The following is a 23922-nucleotide window of genomic DNA, read 5'->3' as shown; positions in this document are numbered from 1 at the left end:
CATCAATCCTACACATCTATTAAATAACATTTATTACAATATTTATTTTCAAGTGTAAAGGTTTAGCGTTTTATCTGCGTTCAGAAAACCTTGAAGTTTTATGAAGATTTTATATGAACATAAAGTTAAAATTTTCTGCTGCGCTATGTCAAATACGATATTTCGTTACGAAATAATTATTATATTGTAATTATAAAATAGCAAAAACGCTGAATTTTAAAGGGTAAGATAGGTTTTTATCAAAAATTAGTAAATGCTATTAAGCAGAGAAAATTATGATTAAATTTGACCCGACTCGAGACACGACACGAGTTCTTTCTGTCTTTCCACCTCGTTGTCGTTTATTTACCAAAATTTAACATCGATGTCTCTTACATACAAGCTACCGTGTTAAATTTCGTTCCTTGATCATTACCTCATCCCGAAATATTAAACGAAATAGACGGTTTAAGTTTACTTTTAAGATATAAGTGACATAGACCGATTGGTTATTAGATACTGGAATAAAAATAATTCAAAATCAAACGAATTCTGGAACATTTAGGCTAATTTTATTTTTACTTATTACCGCAATGCAAATTTTTGCTGGAATACATATTTACCATTAGAATTATATTTCCGATTAAGATTTCCTGATGGAATTCATAAACAAAACTTATATTAAATTAAAGTCATTTACTGCTCTTTAATACTTGAAAATTCACTTCATTTCTTAAATTAACCATTGTAAATTTAGCTAAAATATTATCTCCTATACTTTCTGATTACTGTCAGTAATGTTTGTCACAGTTTAACTCACAAATGTTTAGATATTATTAATTTTATGTTTTACATGATGTGCGGAAATACTAAGTTAATGTTTAAGAACTTGACTTAATATTTCTAAGAAAAGAATTAAATAAAAAACGTAACACCGGATCTGTAAAAGATGGATATACATTGAAGACAATCCACTGTTTTATAGTTTTGTTTGTTCGACCCTTACTTTAGCGTAATATTTCTCTTTGGCAATTTTGTATAATTCATTCATTGAAGTTACTCCCGTCTTCTTTACCAAATTATAAAATATACCATTTACGTTCTTCAGTAATGCATACGGCGAGTCAAATTCTTGTAGTTTTCCTGTATCTAGTACCTAAAATTTTAAAATATGTAATTAAGAAAGCATTTATTTATATATTACTAAAAAGAAGAATCTTACCAGCACTCTATCCGAATCGATGATTGTGTTTAATCTGTGGGCTATTGTCAACACAGTACAAGATTTAAATCTTTCTCGAATTATTTTCTGTAGACAGGAATCGGTCCTTAATAGGAAAATAAATAAATAAATAAAATTCGTAATTTATTTTCGTCCGATGGTTCTTTTCATTTAATAGTTTAAATAACAAAATTCGCCCAAATCAAAATTGTGAAATATCGTCACCAATGGGATGCTTTCCAAAATCTACATTTTCCAGCGCTTACTACTTAGTGGATATAAAGCCGAAACACCCCAAGAAGGTTAGATGGTTTCAAAAAGACGTTCGTATGTCACCAATTCCTATTTTAGAAAAATTTTTTATCTTTTAATTGGAAAATTTGTTTTTTTTAAAAGGACTTTTTAGCGTTTTGGCGGCTAGTAGCCTAAAAAGATAGGTCGGTCGCCAGGATTGTTCGTCTTAAACACGGAATTAAAAATGGTGGTCTCTGTTTGGGCGAATTTTGTCTTTTAAATTATTTAATAAATAAAATATGCGTCATAATTGAAAATATCAATATCAGTATAAAATACAAATGACATATTCGGAAAATAGTAAAATTGACTTCAAATTATCAATATTTACAACGTTTCATAAAAACACAGACCAATTATCATACCCGTGTTTTTTGTTTTCTATCTCTCAGTTATTCTACATGTTAATAGAATTGTTTTCGGTAAAAGTATCCGACAGCATACAAAACTGGCTGAATAAAATTGAATTAATCGTTCGTAACACATCAAAGATTTTTCTAACCACATTGCCTTTCGGGAGGACTTTCAATTCCAAAAGTCAAATGGTTGAGGAACCGCGACTCCCCAACCTGATACCGTGATTATTAGTTTCAATCATTAAACTACTCAGCTGCCCAGTTAGAACGACTATGTGTTTTGTTTGTATTAAAAAATTTTTTTATCTGACGGGAATTCAAAGATATTGTTAAAATTCGACACTAGAGGAACGTTGAGGCATAATCTACATTTGTCAGCGCTATTTCTAAGTAGATATAAAGGAGCCGGAACTCCAAATGGATGAGAAAATTAAAGACGTCGTAAGATTTTCCATTTCTAATTTTTAAGAATTTTTTTAATTTTAATTGGATTTCTATGTTTTCATTAAGGAACTTTTTAGCTGGGAGCTGAGTTGCCTAAAAAGGAAGGTCTGGCTGTCTATAGTTTGTTCTGGAACATTGAAAAAAATAAAATGTTGATCGTCTGAGAATTTTTAGAACGACTATGTCTTTTGTTTGTATTAAAAAAGTCGGGAAGTTGGGATTTTAATTATAAAGGTAGAGTAGTCAGTCTTATAGCGCATAATGTAGTCGTTGGAATAAAAATAATTTTTTTAAGAACAGTGTATATGCAAGCGATGATATAATAATATCTTGTTCTTCAAATTGTTTTGGTTCTAAGTGTACGAGTGAGATTTTCAATAACAATTCAACATTAGATATATGTATATATATATATGACAATGTTTGTTTGTTTTTTTCGCTACGCACTCCTAGGCTATTCAACAAATTGCTTCAAAACCTGGTAGTTACGTTAATATACTTCTGTCTTGGATAATTGCCTGGGCTAAAACCAGGCTACTGCGTAACATTTGCATTTTTTCCGAATTTTAAAAAAAAAAAAACATTTCAACGTTAGCTTTTAATGAGTTTGGTACCACAATGCTCATTTGACTGTTGTCGTCCGCATAAATTACTTTTGGAAAATATACTTAACTCTGTGAAAAGATATATTGAAAAATACGAAAGTTTCGACTTTTGTTCCTTTGACGCTTAACAACAAGAAGTATTTTGACATTTTTGGGCGCTGTTTACTGGAGTAGGAAGTTGCTTCATATATCTGCAGAGATTGGTGAATATCGGATGAACTACCTCTGAATCCGAGTTATAAGGAGGGAAAACAGATTTACATCCCTCATCTCACTAGATAGTACCACGTTACCTAGCTCTTCGATTGCCTCTGCTGTGTCTGAATGCTTGTACCGATTTAAAGAATATCTCATTTTTTTTCATGATCATATCAGCAGTTACGCTCAAGTTCTTCCTCTCATCCTATCGAATATTTTCAACTTTTACGTAACTATTTTAAATATGTTTTTAGTCGTGTCAAGCACCTCACCGACGTTATGTTTCAGACACAGTTCCCTCTGTCTACACTGGACAAAATCTCAAATACTGCTGCTTTTAACGAGCGACTCCAATTTTTCCAAGACTTTTCCCGCTGGAATGCGAACTGATTTTATTTTATTATTCTTTTCTTTTTTATATTTTAGTTTAGTTGTCTTTATTTATTTACTTTAGTTTCGTTAATTAAATTTCTTTATTACACCTTTCTTTTTTATCTTTTGTACTTTGTACTTGTACTTTTCATCATATTTTTTTTCTTTTAACAACAGTAAATCATTTACACTTTATCATCTGTAACGTATTAGTGATAAAACTGCTCGCCCAGGCTAATTACATCAATGAACATCGTCTCGAATTTTTCGATGTCATCTATCTAGTGTCGTACATAACCCCAAAATATTGATTTAATTTCTATATATCAATTAACTTTTACCTACGTCCGAATTACTGGCTTTACATGTAGTGCCGACAGTTAAAAAAATTTAATATTAATAAAGTAAATATAATTCATATAAAAAGTAATAATTTTAAAATAAAGAAATAAACTGACAATTTCAAATCTCGCAGACAACTATCATGCATTTGGCAACCGCTCTGCTATATTAATACTGTGACGAATAGCCAGTGGCATGCAGGTGCTTTGAGTCGAAAGTGTCACACTGTAACAAGCTATATTAGTATTTAGCTTTCCAAGTGTAACAATTTAATTAATATCTGTCTATGTCAGTGCGACAGGAAGTGCGACATTATCTGTTTCCTCATTGAAATTCCATTCAATATTTAGTTATATAACTATTGATTTACAACGAATGTTTCGAGTGATTACAGTATCAAAATATGAAAAAAAAAATAAAGAAAAATTGTGCTATAGAAAAACGCAATATAACGAAAAATGTCAAATTTTATACACAAAATCATCAATAACTATCGTAAAAGCTTATCCAATTCTTAACTCGAAGTATGCAAACAAAGGATAATTAACACATACAATTTAATTTGTCATGGCAGGAAAACGTCTTTACATTTCCAAGTTATTACTATTATTTTTTTCTGTTAAAGTCTAGTCGTTACATATAAGGACGCGAATATTTTTCTTTTTGAACAGAATTTTTTAAAAAATTAATAATTTTGTATTTGAAACCGGGTGTAACAAGCTACTTAAATTATAAACCTGGATAATGAAGCTTTCTTAATGCATGGTTCTTTTAGCCCTTGTGAGATCAGCCGGGGGTACTACTCCACTAGGATAGTACCACTTAATCGGCGCTAGTTGGTAAAACTAGTTCTCCAAGTTTCGGATCGAGAGATCCGATCTTCAATTTTTTATAGGAGGGCTGTTAAATGTTAATTAGGATATAGACGGCAAAGTCTCTATCCAAAGTCAGGATCCCCTTTGACATCAGTTAATCACTTTTATTACACGCGGATTAACACGCGTATGGAGATCTGATTCAGATAACAATCAAAAGACATTTCTTAACAATAATAAAATTTAATGATCAAAAAAATTTAAATTATACAAAAGTGGAAAACATTTAAATATTCAAGACAATCGATAGAGACAACTAATAAATCAAATTAAACGCTCCGAGAGAGAGAGAGAGAGCTCACAAAATCATTATAATCATACAACCTTGTAGTTGACTTTATCTTCTGTATTTAGACGAATGTACTTCATTGATAAAGTTCTCTGACTTCGGTTCCTGGAGAAGTCTTGATAGGCACCAAATAAAATATATCTTCCCTTTACTATTTTAACTTATTATTATAGTAGCTTGGTTTCGACTATCGGCGTTGACTTAGCGGGAGACAAATATGGACTACGTCGATCACATCTCGGATCTTCTGCCGTACACATAAGGGCGTTGGCCTTATGGAGACAATATTGGATGCTTCTCTCTTTTATGAGAGTTCCTCGTACTCCTCGAATTCTGCTAAATTTTGACTATATCTCTTAATCAGCGACCAATCAGCATGTTTGATTTCTTTCACGTGAACGGATGAAAAGAGGAATGAATGAGGGGTCGTCAATTCCCAGTGTGGTGAGATTTGTAACAGATAAGGGGAAAACAAAGGATGCTTCTACTTCCGTCGATGGAAGTGGCTCTGTTATCAGTTTTCCCACGTTAGAAAACTGTAAATTTCTCACCAAAACGAAAGAATATTTTTCTACAAAAATTTAACTTTATTTTTAAATTATTATTTAGACCCAGAGGCTATTCGGATCTCACACCCTATAGACAAAAGAATAAAAAAAATCTTTACTCCACATTCATCTGATTTCGGCCAAATTCAAACGAGGTTGAACAGATTTTGAAATTATCGTACTGTACATAATATATTTGTGAGTGTTGGTTAAAATTTCATTCCAGGTTCCCAGAGCGATAGGTTGAAAGTTTGATCACTCTGCATATCGTCCATCTGATTATTGGCATAATATTTATCTAATCATCCTGAATATGAAAAGTCTTTCTTAAAACACCATCATCTACGTTAGGGTATTTTATTCCTATTCTCAACGTTGAAGTTGGTAAATGGTTATATTACGACTCGAATGACAGCTATTTATGCTTAATTTCACGATTTTCTTATAAATTTTTTATTTAAAAAGTAATGTGAGTAAAATACGTTTATGCTTAATTATTAATAATAATTTAAAAGATTACAGACCGAAACACAAAGTGAGTGACACAGATATCTAAAAGTTTGCAAAAAGTTATAATCATTGTCTACGCAACAAAAACTGAAAACATATTTAATTTATATTATGACAGTGTTCTTCTCGACTTACAGGAGTGGGTAAATAAACTATCCCACATAAAACCTTTTTAACCAGTCATTTATAACTGTTATCTTAACATTATTTATAACTGAAATAAGATAATAATTTCTATTTCAAGTGTTCTAACCTTTTATCAATATTGGACGTTGCTTCGTCCATAACAAGAATTTTATTCCGGCGAAGAATGGTTCTGGCCAGACAAATTAATTGTCTTTCTCCCACACTGAAATTTCGTCCTCCTTCCGTTAAATGCGTATCCAACCCTCCAGGTAATTTACTAACAACTTCTTTTAACTGTACCTGTAATTGAGGTGTTTTTGAAAATATATATAAATAAATAAGTTTAATCATTAAAAAAATTAAAAAGAAAATCAGGAAGCAAATTAAAATAATTATTTAATTCTAACCTCTTCTATGACTTTCCACAGCGTTTTGTCCAAATATTCATTAAAGGGATCGATGTTTCTTCGAAGAGGACCAGTAAACAACATTGGATCCTGAAAAAAAAATGTCGTGTTAATCTCTTCTTTTTATAATAATTTTAAATATTAAATAATATGTATTACAATTACGACGAAAGTAAATATTAAAAATACATTATCTCAATGATTTTCATAGAATACGCAGCATGCCTTTATCATTAATTCAAATCGACTGCTAAGAAATTAACGAATTAACATGATTTTCATGTTCTGATTTTAATTAATTGCGATATTAATAAAATGTCATTAATTCGGAAAACATGAAGAATCAGGATAATGCCAGATTATAAAAAATAACGAATCATCGAGAAATATGATCATCTGGCATTATTAGTTAATCAGACAATTCAAACTATCGGCTAATTTTAGAGACAGGTTTATACACTTTTCGGCTTTAATTGTTAGAATTCTGACGATGACACAGATAAATTTATCGGATATAATTAATAAATTAATACTCTTACTCCATTTAAATATAACTTTATTAACATTATCGCATATAAAAAACTTTATTGTTTTGAGCCAATCTTTTCGATTTCATCCGTAAGTGAAATCAGTATTATAAGTGATATTAATAGACAAAGAGTAATTTTAAAGAATAGTTGCTGTTAGTGTATAATGGATTTTCATTAAAATTACATCCTTTTTTATAAAAAGTAAATTTATTCATTAACACATTCTCTATTAATAATCAGTATATAATTTTATGTAGATTCTTGTGAAGATGTTAAAGAAATATGTAAAACTGTTAATCTGAAGATCACGATTTATATAGAAATTGAAATAGGTAACAATTAACAAAACTCACTCAGCAATCACTTAGCAAATACAGGGTAATATACTACACAATTATACCTTATATATCTATACTACACAACTATACCTTATATCCCTGTAATATATTACACAACTATACCTTAAGATGCCAAGAAAAATTTCTTTAAACGTAACTAACGTTTTCGGCCTATTCGGTAGGCAATCTTCAGGTTATCGAGAGAAAAAATAACTGTTCTAAAAATGCCTATATAAAATTCCGTATATATTCATAGGCCTATATATATATATATATATATATATACACACATGTATGAATATATAATAAAATAACAATCATCAGATATATTATAAATTATGTAATAATATCGTATATAAAAGACCAGAAATGTAAAAGTGTAAAAAAGTTAATACAAAAGTTCGGAGGTTTTAAAAAATTTTTCATCTAAGTACATCCACGCAGATGGTAGCCCTTCTGCGTCTCTTGCATTGATGCACGTATCTTGTAAGCTTGCCCTTATAAATATTTTCTGCGCTCTTCGCTAACGTCGGGAGTTCACGGTCTTAACAATTGGCAAGCGCCAAATCCGACAGAGGGCGCTGTTTTTGAGCCAAGATGGTTGACGAAACAGGTAAGGAACTGACCACGTGTTTGTTCAGTGCCTGACGACTACTGCAAGGACCAAATGGAGATCAAATCATTGAATTTATGTCAAATTCTAGACTATATTGGCGACAGGAAACGTTGTCTTGTAGGTGAAGGCGTTTTGGATGCTGGACGCATCGTATTTTGTGGATTGAACTCTAACAACAACACTGAAGTTTATGTTGTTGCTTTAGTGTTGAAATCTCAGATATTGTCATTTTAATACATCTTAATTACAGGGAGAATGCACGTGCAAAGCGGGGCTCTCTGGTTTTTGTAAACATGTGATAGTATGTTTATTACACGTTAACAGGTGAGAAATATTTAAATATTTTAAGCAGTATACAGCATGTTCCAATATAAAAACATAGTTTTATTTATCATAATAGTTAAAATTAGCGCTAATCTGAAGGCTACCCATGATGAGTCATTTAGCACTTATACAACATAGGCCAGTCAAAAGTTTCTAGCACATGTTATGGTGTGTGTGTGTGTGTGTGTGTGTGTGTGTGTGTGTGTACGTCTCAAATATCCAAAACAGCTTCACCTTCTACAAGAAAACGTTTTCTGTTGCCAATATAGTCTAGAATTTGACATAAATTCAATGATTTGTTCTCCATTTGGTCCTCGCAGTAGTCGTCACCTATAGAAACTGAATCGGCACAAGCAGATTCAGATTCAGATTCATTTTATTAATAAAATACTGAGTTACAGTACATACCTGGTGCCATAGACATATAAGTTGGTGCAGACAAGAACATATTGGCATTATTACAGATCATTAACATTAGAGGCTACAATAACATTACATGTGTAGTATATACAAAAGATGGGGATAAAATAACAAGTTGTATGATACAGAAAACGTATGCATTAAAATATTATACAACAGAGAATCACAGAATACAGGATGTAAATAACAAAATATAATATATTATAGAATAATAATGCACACAAAGTATAATACAATATTTCAGTAGAAAACATAATACAATAGCAATTAATTAAATTTACAGTGACTTATTTGAGTAAATTAAAATACATAAACAATAATATAAAATTCAGTAAGCAAAACATATAATACAGTAAGAAATTATAAAAAAACAGTGTGTTAAAAAGTAATAGTACCAGTAGCAATGAAAAATAAGCCAATACAACACAGCTAATGAGAAAGGTTAGTTGTATCCAGGAACGGTGGTGCGATGACAGTATGCACTGATGAGCCTTGTGAGGGTTTCATAGGTGTCTTTATTGTCCAGGATACTGTGGAGTCATTGGGCCAGCAGTATCCGTGTGCCTCCATGGAGGACCTCAGGAAGTGCCTTTTGTGATCCAACATAGGACAGTTGAAGATATAATGATCCGAGCTCTCATCCGCACCACAAAGAGGACAATCAGAGTTTGCAGCACCAACAAATCTGGCCAGGTATGCCTGGAACCTGTTATGATTTGTTAAAAATTGAGACATACGATGACATGATTTGTACCAATTGTTTGAGAAAAATAGTTCAATATTGGGAATAAATTTGTGAGTAATTGGATAGTTAAGCGTGTTTCAATCATGTTGCCACTGCTGAAGTAGGTGATTCCAAAGCATATTCTTGATGTTTTTAGTGGTAGGGCTATTATAGCAAATCCGGAGATTGTCGTCTTCGCTGGCAGTCTTTGCAAGTATGTCGGCCCTCTCGTTACCAAGTGTGCCCTGATGGGCACTTGTCCAGCTGATGTGATAGATATTGTTGGAGTTGTTAATGATGTCGTGGATACTCGCTGAGATAGGGTGAGAAGCTTGACTATTGAGCAGGGCTATAAAGGATTGACTGTCTGAGATGATGGACACTTTAGTATTGGTATAATTTGAGTCAGACCAGGCAACTGCCATTTCGATTGCATACATTTAAGCCTGAAAGGCTGTGCAGCCGGCACCAAGCTTGAACTGCCCTCAGGCAGTCTCCACATTGTTCCAGTAGACCACATAGCTACTGCCCACATTAGAATTGGTCTTAGATCTATCTGTGAAGATTTGAATATCGGCATCATCAGGTCGCGAGAAGTTTACTTTCTTAAGAGAAGCAGGGTGTTTAGTATCAGAAAAATGGACCGGTCGTTCTAACTCTTGGCGATATATTTGTTGATTATTGACATGGATGGTGTTGCCCCACTTTAACTGCCAGATTCTTTCATGTAGTCAGATGTAACTGTTGTTGGTATACATGGGAATATGTGAACTGTATGCCGTATTGATAACCTAAAATGTTGTGGTCGATTTGTACACGGGCCACATTGGGGTCGTCGTGGTCACAAGAAACAATATTATCCTTAAGCAATAATTGAAGGGCAGTCCAATTGGCATGTTTCAGGCTGTATTTTAGACGTCGGTGAGAGAGACCGGGAGAGTTAACTTCAAAGGTAAAAGATATAAAAGCATGGTCATCAATTGAATCATCTAGAATCTTCCAGTCACTGATGAGAGGGAGGCATTCAGTAGAGCAGGCCATCACATCAATCCAGCTGTGACCCCGGCTTGATGTGAAGGTTGGTGGAGAATTGGGATTGTTGAGGATCAGCAGGCTATTGTGAGTGTAAAAATTTTCAAGGAGACTGCTGCGGCTGTCCAGGCACTCCCCTCCCCAAGTAGGAGAGTGGGCATTGGTATCTCCAGCAACTATGAAATATGCATCAGTAAAGGTGTCCATGATATTTTGGATGTTGCTAAGGGTGTACTCAAGATCTATGTCTTTGGGAGAATAATAATTTATAATAATTTACCTTTGGTCGTCTATTATAAGTTCAGAGCAGCAGATGTACTGAGTGCTCATGGTTCCGTGATGAAGAGTAGAGAGGCAGTTCTTTACTGCAATAGTCACAGCCCAGGGGTAATCTGAGATGCCCCTGAGTGGGGTGCAATTAGTCAGAAGACAGGCGAGTTGATTTTTCACACAGTAAGGCTCCTGACATAAGATTAGGTCGTAGTTATCAATGATAGAAGTTAGAATGGAAGTTGCAGCGATGCTCCTTCCAGCATTGAACTGCAGGAAACTAATTTTGTTTTTATTTTGCTGATCCATAATCGGTCTGTCTTATTAGGTTGGATTTAATTTTTTGAAATATGTTACAGGAGCTGTCCCGAGCGTTGTGTTCAGCATTTCCAACTTTGTCATGCACACAGTTAATACATGTAGGTGTTTTGTCCTTATTATTACAGTTCTTGTAAGAGAGCTCTCTGCTACAGTGACTGCAGGTGGCAACGGTTTGGCTGCAACTTTTCATAGAATGGGCAAAACGACAGCATCGGAAACATTGCAGAATGGGACAAAAGTCCGCAATTCTGCACCTGGACCAGTCAAGGTTTAGTTTGCCCGAGATTAACAAATGTTTGCGTAGTTGAGGTGTCACTTCAGCCACCCAGTTTGTGTGCACATCAGCTTTCTTCCCCATAGCAAACTTAATATTGAGAGCCTCTCTAAATTGGTCTTCAATGTAGTTTTTACTTATAGCGTCGTTCTGATTATAAATTAGAGGTGCCAGTTCTTACCGGGAAATCTGTGCAAGCACAGAGTATATCACTATGTTAGGTAGGCATTTTCTAGGCTTCCTCAGGATGATCTCAGGGATTTTGTCTTCAATAAAAGTTTTAAGTTTATTGGCATCTGCAGCCTTCTTTAACTCGACAGCCAAGCCACCGTTTCCAATGTGTTTAATTCTGTCTACACCAATGTTCAATTGGAATGGCTTCACCTTATTATATATTTTTTTCCTTAGTTTATTACAACTTCTGTCATCGCTCTTATAATATAGCAGTATTACCTCAGTGCTGCCTGCGGGAGTCTTCATGATTTTGAGTTATTGGTAGGGTTTAGAGTGTTCCCGGATTGGAGAATGGTGCTGTAGGTTGCTGGAGAGGTGCAGAACAATTCCATTTTTTTTCCTATATGCACGTTTGGTGTTTTAGAAATTTTTGCACAGGACCATTGTTCAGGAGCTTTTCGAGTTTTCCAGTTATATTCTCAATTTGTTCTTTAGGAGCATTATGACATAGCGTCTCAGCTATGCTGTTAACATTTTTGGTAATGCTGTCATTACTTTGTGAATACGGGGCCGTAAGGCTCCCGTTCACTTGTCAGGATGATACGTCAGGTGAGTGAAGGGAGAGTTGCTTGGGGTCGACGATAAGGTGAAGGGCGTGATCGAGTAATGGAGTCTACCATATTTTTAACAAATAAAAATAACAATTTATTAAAGTAAGCAAAATGACAAAAGACTACACAAAGTTCGATTCTATACCGACCTAGAGAGAGTTTCACAGTTCTTTTATACCTCTGTATAGCCGTCCCCTTTTTTTTCGATTCTGCACGTGGATGCCTTTAAATATCGATCCAAGGAATAATCTACAAAATCGGCACAAATTACATATAATCGCGACTTAAACGTTGCTTCAATTCGAGGTTCATCGGAGATCAAAATTCAGCGGGTTCGGAAAAATGGCGCGATGTCGTTAGTCCTGCGTTCGTTAAGCGACTCCCCTGAGAGGGGGTAAGAACGATCATTTATAGGTTTTTGTGGGGAATTTCCACCACGTGATCGGATGGTCATGAGTTAAAGGTTATAGGTATTCCAGGAATCTACAACAAATGACGACATTTAGATGCTAACTATAAACCTTCTTGCAAGACGATATGCAAGTTCTGCAGAGAACAATGGATGTTGCTAGTTATGACCGGAAAGTTTACACAATCTTGGCTAAAAATCGTTTTTTCTTCTAGGTCGTTACATAAACGAAAATTTAATTAATTAACATTTTTGTTAATATAGGATCGGGATTTCTGTCACAAAAATTCCGGATCTTACAGTAAGACCATTCAACTTAGTGATTATTTCTGTCAGTTAGTGGTTAAGATCTGGGTGATAGTGGTCAGACGAACAGCTCGTTTTACACGGCAGGAGAATAGGTATTAAGGGAGTCATGCCTGTGATGAGAGAGTCGTTGAGGCAGGAAGACTTCAGCCCCTTGCTGACCACAGTGCTACAAGAAGGAGCACTTGCTGCCTTAATCTTTTTCCTGTCATTGATATGCCAGGCACTTCAGATCCTTCCTGAGAAGAAGGTTCACGTGGATAAACTTCCTTTGTAGCTGAGGACACAGGTTTTACCAGTATGCAGGTTTTGATGGTGGTTTCCGCCAGGTCGATGATTTTCTGTATCTGGTTTGAGAAGTATCTTGTATGTGCCTCGGTACTGAGGTGCCCTTTAGGGTTGTCCACAATGTACCCCTTAACTTCATCGGCGATACGATCAGCATCCTCAAGAAATATTGAGAGTATACGAAAGTCCATGATGAGCAGTTAACACACTTGAGCACAAAAGTGCAGTAACCCAAATTGTAATTGTGTATAAAAACCTCCAGCCAAGAAAGATGCAGTGTAGATGTATTTGTGGTAGCAACAGGAGGCTCAATGCCCGAGAGACTCTGTGTCGACAAACTGACGTTTGGCAGCACAGAGGGAAAAAACAATCCGGCTGGCAGATAAAAAAATACTTACCAAGCAAGGCACAATAGTAGTAGTAGTAAAAGTACACAATAGGTATAGCAGAAGACAGTCACAGGGGCTTCCAATAGGTTGGTCCAAAAGGCCTGGTGGCACAGTTGTCCCGGACAGTAGTAGAACCAAAGCTAGGAACAAGTCGATGTAGAAAGAGAGCGTCGTCCAGGTAGGTTGCACGACGCTCTAGTGGTGATCACCACCCAGACAAACACCAGTCCAAAGTCAGATGCCGACATGCTAGCGTCGGTCACCACTAATACATACATAAGACAGAAGCCGATGCACTAGATTTGCACCCACAACAACACCGAAGATGGTTGAGGCAGTCTTCTAGTAACGGTCCACCGAGTTCTCAAGAATGCCAAGAAAGCTTGGCCTGTGCCAACACAGGACAGACTGCCCTAGAGCTGGCTGGTATTGCCTCCACAAGCAACCCAGCTGGCTGGGGAAGACCAGTCTGCTAACTAGCTAGCGGGTCTCCCTACCAAAAAAAAAACATAGATGAGTAAACTAACTTCAAATATGGCTGCCGAACTTGCCTTTAACAAAGGTGAACAAAGGTGAAGGTTGCCTGGTTCCTTACCTGTTTTGGCAGCCTTGTTGGCTAAAAAACAGCGCTTTCTATCGAATTTGGCGCTTGCCAATATATGCTTCTTCCCGTTTCACTATGGAGTCTTCAGCCTGCACCATATGAGATAATGCTATAGCGTTTGATTCCTTATTGACCTATATTTGTGCTCCTTCAGCCTGATTCCCAAAATCTGATTCCCAAAATTCCTTTTAGTAACATCAATATAGTTTTGCTTTATTCTTAATTCCATGTTTTCATAAGGAATCACGTACACTACGTCTTTTCCTACTTTATCAATGCTGTTCTAGTCATTCCTTAATTTAATATCTTATTGACTTTCGAAGCTCTTTTCCAAATCATTTTGGACTTTTTGCAGTTTGAAATTTCTTTCACGATGGCTTTCGTACTTCTATCGTACGTGAACTTTGTGATTTTACTGATACCACTGCATGCAGTCTTTATCGTGCTAATTTTATAGCTTCTAATCAATCCTCTTATCGTATCTGCTCCTTATCCTAGACTTCTGGCCATCTGCATTATTCTGTTGATCTCCTTCCATGAAGCAACTACACTACTACAGTACAGTACAGTCCTTCTAATGAGAGCTCGGAAGGTAAGGATATAGGTAAGGATCATTTGAGTGTGACGGGATTAAGGTGGACGATGCGTCGTTATGTGACGTACACACTAGTGACCGTTCTTTGAATTCAATATTTATCTATAAAAAATGTACACTAGAGGAACTTTTCTGTGAGCAGACGGTAGACCCAACTGGTGATACCTATGTCAGGACTGACACCACTGTGTCTTTTAAAGCAGACAGAAACCAGTTGGCTGCGGTTTCGATTTTTCGCCAGCAGTCACACATGAAGACACAAGGGGTCTGTGATGGAGACTGCCTGAGAGACACTGCGGCAGAGAGAAGTGTACACTACAACTTAGTTGTAACGAAAAATAATATCCGTTTATTTATGTAATTTATTTAAACATATGTTTACAATGACATTCCGTTTAACTTTTATATATAGCGGCAAAATAGATGAACTCTAGTTGCGTAACATACTGGATAAGGCTTATATAGTGTAACAAAATCTATTGAACTTTATACTAGTAAATATGAAGTTCCAAGCCGAGAGAGCTTACATTATTACGCGTAATGCTAAATACTTTGATAAGTTGATTTATGGGTCGATAATTAGATAGTAGATCGTTGAAAAAATTCGCTTGTCAGATTCTTGGATTGAGAAGTTCGAATGTTCAGAGAACAGCAACAATGGACCAGAGCGACGGTCGAAGGGATCGGCGATAGAGCACAGTTATATTACACTTTCTTGGAAACAGAACATGGTCGATGAACTCTCGGACTTCCAACAACTTTCTTGTCCTGGATTTAATCCTGTTATATTGGGGGTCCTTCCTCTTTGGTTTCGATGCCTTCATTTTAGCCATTTTGAATTAATGGTGAATACTTGAAGTTACTTTCCAGTGACACATTCTATCAGTTCCCTGGGAAAGGAAGAGACTCCGTAGAGAGAGATATGATCATCCTCTGGTAATTAAATTGAAAATTTCTTTTTTTGCTGGAATTTGAATTAATTTATATTCGAAAAAAGATATTTTGATGGAAAAATTTCGTCAAATCTTGCTCACACATTTCTGTTCAATCTTCAATTTAAGGCTCAATCTTCAATCTTCAATTGTTATTATTCACCTTACCAATAAACTCATTGGTTTTTTGATCATTCCTCCACAGTACAAAGACTTCATAATTTTAATTCAACGATAGGGATTTTGTCGCCTCTAGCAAAGTGCCCCTGTGACGGGGGGGAGATTAACTTAACAGTGGCATACTGTAGAGAGTATTTGTCCCCCTACGTTATACCACTGTTAAGTTCTGTCGGGTCCACAACAGCGAGGTATACAAGAAAAGAAAGGATTTGAAATATTGGGAACAGACCACCCATGAAATATTCTTGTGTACTTTACTTTGTTCTGATTCGATCAATGGTGCATGCAGTGGTGATATTCGAAATATTTAACAAAGGGTTCGCTAACAGAAAATTTTTTCTTTGAAATTAAACCCCAATCCCGAGATATCTCGGGCAAGTTACATAGCATTACATAAAACTCGGGCGTTTGGACCCCCAAAAAATTTTTGTTTTTTTGAATTTTTAGAATGTTTTTTAAGTCTCCAAATTTTTTCAAAAATTTTTTCCCGCCCGAAAAAATTTTATCGCGATTTTAATTTACCTTTAATTATGCACGATACACGCTTAATTGCTTTTTAATTGTTTTTTTAATGGAAGTTTGATATCAAATTTCATTCATCGTTCTAAACTTGTAGTGCACAAATTTTCTTTCGGTAAAGTTATTTAAAGCTAGTTTCTGATGTCAAAAACGACCCCCGATAGTTTTTAATTTTTTTAATTAATAGATTTTATTATATATAAGTTTAATTNACAGCCGTAGTTTGTAAACTGCATATGTGACAGGCTGTGATTGGCTCATGTATTTAATTAAGGACTCGTAGAGCGTGAATTTTATAAAACACGAAACCTATCTACTGTGTTATAGGAGTCTACTGTATTTACTCATATTTTAAGAATTAAAGTTTTAGGAATGAATAAAGGAAAACATTTTTATATAAAAAATATGAAAATTATAAACTAGGATTTATGTTGGCTGAATTAGTGTTTATTTACTTGAGGAATGATGGATATTTTACTACGTAGATCTCGAAGACCGATTTCTTCAGTGTCAATTCCATCGATGGTGATTGTTCCCGTTGGCTCCGTCATGCGAAATAACGAAGCAATTATTGAACTCTTTCCAGCTCCTGTTCTCCCGACAATTCCTATCTGCAATTAATAAATAANTGATGGATATTTTACTACGTAGATCTCGAAGACCGATTTCTTCAGTGTCAATTCCATCGATGGTGATTGTTCCCGTTGGCTCCGTCATGCGAAATAACGAAGCAATTATTGAACTCTTTCCAGCTCCTGTTCTCCCGACAATTCCTATCTGCAATTAATAAATAATAATAATAAAAACATTTTACACAATAATACTCTTCTGATTTGCGGATGTTTTACCTTTTCTCCAGAGTCAATACGAAAAGTCAAATTCTTTAAAACGATATTTTTATCCTCGGAGTATTGTAAAGAAACATTATCGAAATGAATTTCTCCTCTTTGTGGCCAGTCCGAGGGTGGTCGTTTTTCAGGCAAACTTTCGTACGAGGCTTCCGATTTCAATTTGCTGTATTTCAGAATGCGCTTTACCGAGTTCATCTGGAAAATTTTCGTTTTAGGAAGTAACACAGACTGTGAAACTTGTTGAGGTAACAAGATATATTATTCGAAATTATATATTATGAAGAGATTATATTATACGTAGAACCTCAATGACACTAATGATTGGAATATTTTTATTCGAAGTGGTGTAGTAAACATCTTTAGATTTCTTGTTGTGTATGTTGAACTTTAACATACACGACAAGAAATCTAAAGATGACACAAAGTTGAAACTTTAACAGTTAAAGTTTCAATTTGGTGTCATCTGGATGAATTTCAAGCAGTAATTTTTTGAGCAGCTAAGAATTAGTTGTTTTTTAAAAAATGTTGAAATATAGATGATTTGCAATTGTTGACGAGACTATATACAGGTCAGGAGTTTCAATTTGTTACAGAGTGTTTTGTGCCCAAATCATGCGCACATAAAAAAAACAGGCTTGTAGGAATTCAGGGGACCAAAAACCGGGTCAAAATAAAATACAAAATGGCGACACTATATCTATAAACAGGCGAAGTGCGAGATTTGCGTATGCGTTGCTCGTTGAAAGGTTCGAAACGAGAACGTTGAGAGATCGAATTCTGGCAAACGTGTGACACACGTTACGAATCTATTCTTTCGCTCTCGTCGTTTCGCAGGATAGCGGAAACATTGGGACAATTCGGGTACAAATATCTTCCCGCTTTTCGTAGCCAAAATCCTGCCCGTGATAACGCAACTAGCCGTAACCACGGAGGCAACAAAGCTAATTGTAATCTATGCAAGGACCCTGAGTACCGATGTCGGCTTTTCCTCATTGGTTAGTGCTGATTTTTCTGTTTTCCTTAGAAAACAGTGCGCATTTGAGTCCTGCGTCTCCGAGACATAGACCCTTTTCAAAAAATGGCCTTGCCGTTTTACGTGTTTTAAAAATGATTTTGAGAAATTTGCACGATAATTAAATTTNTGTTTTTTAAGTCTCCAAATTTTTTCAAAAATTTTTTCCCGCCCGAAAAAATTTTATCGCGATTTTAATTTACCTTTAATTATGCACGATACACGCTTAATTGCTTTTTAATTGTTTTTTTAATGGAAGTTTGATATCAAATTTCATTCATCGTTCTAAAGTTGTAGTGCACAAATTTTCTTTCGGTAAAGTTATTTAAAGCTAGTTTCTGATGTCAAAAACGACCTGCGATCGTTTTTTAATTTTTTTAATTAATAGATTTTATTATATATAAGTTTAATTAATTAATATGACGATTTTAGTCTCTGTAATCCAAAATTATTCTTGGTAGACCAATCTCACAGCAATCATATTGGCAAATTAAGTTTATTTTGTAAAGACTACATCAAATGCATTTCGGGCTGGTCTATTTGGATTACAGAGACTAAAATCGTCATATTAACAAATATATACAGCAAACCATATATATATATTTTGAAGTTTAATTAAGTCGGGGGGTCGAAAATCGCAATAAAAATTTTAATTTTTTAAAAATATACGGCCAGCTAGTATTCACCCTATAAACTTATCGCCTCCCGAGACTTCTATGAGAATGTCCTGGGAAATCCAACTCCAGCTGTGTTCAAGGTCATCCAGCTGTTTAAACAATGACTCATCAGCGTCAGATTTCACAGAAAGACCNAATTTAAAAAAAAATTTGCTGTTTATTTATGTTCAAAAGTAACTATGAATGGGCAAAATTTCAAGCGGTTTTCTTGACTTCGAGAAATACTAGTGCTAAATATAACAATTAATTATAACAATAAATGATTACTAACTACTTAAACAAATAATACCAGAATTATCAAACCAACACCCGGATTTTTTTATTGGACTTTATTTTATATATTAGACAGAACAGTACAAAAACATGCTGCATTATCATGAGAAGATTCTATTTTCCAAGAAGTTTACTTTGTTCGAAAAATTGGATATAGTCCAATAAAGCAATTGGCTGTTCGTTTCATAATTAGTTTAATTATCAGGTTGATTAGATATGCAGTACCTGTAATTCGATTTCAGATGCAAATAGAATAAGATATTGAATATTCAAAGTTATTAATATTCCGTAATTCAATAAAAGTCCAATTTTGCCTCCTGCGTCACCTAAAGCAGCGAATATAAATTCAAAAATATTTCTATTATAGATTTTAGACATTAAAATATATTCACTCACCTGAATTATTTGAAACAATAAATATAATAACAGTAATAATTAAATTTATAAAACCAAAGATGTGGCCGTATATACATATCCATCGAATCAAACACACGTAAATAAACAACGTTGAAGTATGCTTATCCTGATACTTATTAAACATAGATTTAAATCTGCTTTCAGCGTTAAATGCTCTAATTGTCGTCAGTCCATAAAGAGATACACTCAAATGAGAAAATACTGGACTTCTCACTGTCAAAAGAAATTTTATATGTATTACAAGTATTTTACAGAGTTTGCATCATAGAATCAAATTATTTTACTATTTATATATAATTATTATTTACTTATTACATTTAAGAAAACACCAGAAACTACTGATCAGAATTGCATAGAACTTCAAGCAGAACATTGTACTATTTATATGAAAGAACAACTGAAAAAGGAAACATTTTTCTTAATTAATCAGGGATGTCCACTCTGTGGTCCCCGGGTCGTACTATGGCCCACTTTGTATTTTGATGCGGCCTGCTGCATCCTAAATTTTTTAGGTACATTTTCATTTACTTTTTGTAAAGTATGCCGTAAAAATTATTCTCCTTTCAGTGATAACACTTTGATGTCATAATGACAAAATTGGTGTGATAATACATACCTGAACAATCGAAAATATTGGCGGAGTGGTCTGTCATTTTGATTGTTTCAGTTTCAAAGATTTTTAAATGAAGTGATGTTGTTAGAGATAAAAAAAAAAATGGATACCTTTCATCAGGGAGATGAAAAAGACACAATCTCTCTTTTGAAAAAGTGTCAGCCATTTTTAGTGACCTGAAACTAGGTTGAATGACAAAGTGGAAAAGGCAAGCTTATTGTTTATATCTATAAAGAATAAATTAGACATATCCAGTTCGATATTTTTTATAATTACAGGTAATACAGTCATCGGTCTATCTATGTATTACTCTTGCTAACAAAATAATTTAAATATTTTCAACAGCCAATAATATTCAAAATTATTTCATCAACTTTAAATTTATATCTTTAATAACCCAGCATTTGGTCATGTCATATTATACTAAGACAAGAGAAAATTCAATAATTCTTGGCCAGAAAAATATTTCGTAATTGAAACATGTTATCTGCCTTATTTGCAATGATTTTTATTTAAACTTATTATTTATTTATTTGTACTTTAAAAAGTACAGTAAATTATGAGAAGTTTTCTTAAAAGAGATAACAAGATGATTTTTTTACTTCAAAAATAGAAACAATTAAAATTATATAGTATTTCATTTTTATGTAATTATGTGAAGCATCAGCCGTATAACTCGTTAGACTTAAACGCATGGTATTTTTTTTGAAAACTTATCATAGAGAACATTATTTACTTAAATTTTATAAAGAAGTTTATTTATACAATGAATTTAATGAAGTCGTCAATTTTTCTTAAAAACTGTTATGAACGTGGGTAGTACATACTTTTGTGAACGATTCTTTTTGTGCACGAAAAACATTAAAACTTCCAAAAGAAATAGGTCGAGTGATTCCAGTTCTTTTTCTAAATATTCTTTTTGCCTTGTGAGCACTAAGATGGCCTCTTATAGCAGGCCCATTATGGGTCCAACCAGGCCCACAATGGAGCGACCGAGTGGTTAGGGACAGGGCCTGACCTATCTGATCGGACCACCCTCCTGAAAAATTCCTGGGAATTCGATCTAAGGTCCTTCCGAGCGGATGGCTGCCACCTAGACCGCTCGGCCATCCGGCCGTCAATGATTCTCGTTTAACTAACATTCTTAGAATTAAAACAAGTACCATAGCAAATATTAACAATATTATAAACGAAAAAAAAAAAAATGTAAAAATCGCATTGAATTCATTTTTATTTTGTGCAAATATAATTTTTTTATTACTACGGTAGAGCGTCGTTTATCCGAAAATCGGTTATCCGAAAGAATTTCAGTCGGCAAATTTAAATTTTCGCCAGTGCTGTGGCGCTGCAATCTTTGGCTATATCTTGAGCTACTCCAATATTTTTTTGCTGGTGTGTGTGTTTTAGCTGGCAGCACTGGCACTTTTGTGTGGTGTTTTTCTGAGGACTGTGTGTGGTGCTGAATGGAACGTTTTTGATACTAGATTAACTTCTAAAGTATATTTTTTTTGTTTTTATATTTTTCAATATATTTATTTTGTTTGTACAAAATAAAGAAATAATTTTTAACGATACAATAGCCACGATTATTATTTTAAAAAGTTTTCGTTAGTAGTTGAAAGTTAACATCGACAAAAATTCAACGCAAGGCGACATACAACAAATAAAATTTTAATACGAAATAGGTTAATATATTTTTTCGTACATGATCGGTTATCCAAAAAATAAGTTATCCGAACAACCCCAGTCCCTAATTGGTTCGGATAAACGACGCTCTACTGTATTAATAAAAAATATAAATAAATAAAACTGTATATAATTACAAATAATATGGTTTTATTTGTAATTATATATATTTGCTATTAAAATTTGATATTAACATTTTAAAACTTTTTAAAAGCATATATTTATATATAGTACCTTTAAGGCCCACGGAATATATGTAAATTTCTAATTTGGCTCATGAAAAAAAAAGATTGGACAACCCTACGATTAAAAGCTATAGTCTTTAGGTTGCTATCTCAAACCAAAGCAAGAAAAAAAATTAGTAAACATTGTCGTAAAACTTTCTTGCAGATAAAAAGGGACCAATATATTACGTAGTTTATTTCTAGGTTTCACAGCGAATATTCACGATCAAGAGAAAAATGATGTTTCTAAAATGTCCTTAGTGGAAGCTAAATAGCTTGTTAATCGCAGCATTCTTTGACTCTATGAATTTCGATTTGCAGATCATCCTACGTGACGACTATGTTTACTGCCAAAAATACAGCAACTATTCACATGAGTTCCTGTTGAAAAATTGTTATTTTTCTAAAACGCTAAGGCACTTTTACACAAAATTTACAATTATTGTAGAATTTAAAATTTTATATAGGGCCTAAATACTTTTNTAGAGTCCCAAGGAGTTAACTGCTTTCCCTATGACTTTTTCTCAAGAAAAAACTTTTCTAAATCATTTATTTTATCATTAGGTATTATTATAATAATAGACAAATGTCATAGTTTCTCGAAATACAATATCTTTTTTATTTCGCTGTCGATAGCCCGACACGTGTTCCGCAGCCATTTGGTATTTTCTCACGCGCGTGGGATTGTGGGATCCCTCGTATGACTGGACCTGGTTTCAAGAACTCTCTTGAGTCGATCGCGATTAAGGCTGCGTACACACTAGGCGTTTTTAAACGTCTAGTGTGTACGCGCGTTTTAAAGAACCGAGAGTTCTACATAGGTGTACACACTCAAACGCGCGCTTTTGGCCAAGCGCGCGTTAAATGCGCGTTTATAGATTTTTCTTAAAACGCGCGTTTTTCGGGCGCTTTAGTAGAACTCTTGGATCTTTAAAACGCGCGTTTAAAAACACCTAGTGTGTACGCAGTCTAAATCTCGTTTCAGTCGAGATTGAAACGGTCGATGGAGGTAATATGCGAACGGCGTACAAGGGGAACATAGCGAACGGGGTATAAGGCTCTAGTTTAGTAGTGTTAAAGAGTATAATACGTATATTTTAATATATTTTTTAAAAGAAACAAAACCGCTGAGAAATGTTACGTGTGTTTAACAACGGGTTCGGAAAACTTTGAAAATGTTAACAATGGGTTCGGCCGAACCTGTGCGAATCCGCTGAATATCACCACTGATTATATATACTTCTTACATTAATCTCAATTAAAACTTTAATTGAAATACTATAGATTTGTTTTAAAATATATGAAAAAATTTGAAAGATTAAAATCATTTGTTGGTTAAACTGCTGAGATAGAGAATTTTGTTTTTAATGGTAATTAGTGTTGTTTATATGAATTTACTGCTAGAACTTTAACATTGAAACTGGTTTAGAAAATAGCCTGTACATTAAAATAGTCAGTAATTTAGAAATAAATTCTTTAAATCTTGTCAATCATTTTAACTAATGTTAATTCTACACAATTTAAATGATCTGGAAGACTTATTATTTCTTGTTTACTATATTTTTTGTGTCTATTTTTACTTCTAAATACAGATTACTCCATTAAATTTATTTGTAAATCTCTTCTTAGCTCTGGGTATTTTGACTTGCAAGTCATTTTGTGAATTCTGGCAATAGATACAACTGGAAATTCCAAAGTGGACTACTCAGCATCTACTTATACTTCAGATTTGTAGATGATGATGAT

General features: G+C 34.1%; 1 protein-coding gene across 1 annotated transcript; it reads right to left on the bottom strand.

The window, feature by feature from the left end:
• Nucleotides 1-532: 532 nt before the first annotated feature.
• Nucleotides 533-20513, bottom strand: LOC111637340 (multidrug resistance-associated protein 4-like). The gene is made up of 9 exons (XM_023382819.1): nucleotides 19633-20513; nucleotides 19462-19562; nucleotides 17272-17469; nucleotides 17066-17200; nucleotides 16879-17034; nucleotides 6568-6657; nucleotides 6288-6460; nucleotides 1202-1307; nucleotides 533-1135 (listed from the first exon to the last, which is right to left on the bottom strand). The coding sequence occupies exons 1-9, from the start codon at nucleotides 19775-19777 to the stop codon at nucleotides 959-961; spliced, it is 1281 nt and encodes a 426-aa protein (XP_023238587.1). The 5' UTR covers nucleotides 19778-20513; the 3' UTR covers nucleotides 533-958.
• Between the last annotated feature and the right edge of the window lie 3409 nt (nucleotides 20514-23922).

This window comes from Centruroides sculpturatus, unplaced genomic scaffold (genome assembly GCF_000671375.1).
Source record: "Centruroides sculpturatus isolate CEXI.00-Female unplaced genomic scaffold, Cexi_2.0 scaffold805, whole genome shotgun sequence".
Taxonomy (NCBI): Eukaryota; Metazoa; Arthropoda; class Arachnida; order Scorpiones; family Buthidae; genus Centruroides; species Centruroides sculpturatus.
Note: the sequence above shows the minus strand (reverse complement) of the source record. Positions and strands in the feature narration are given on the sequence as shown.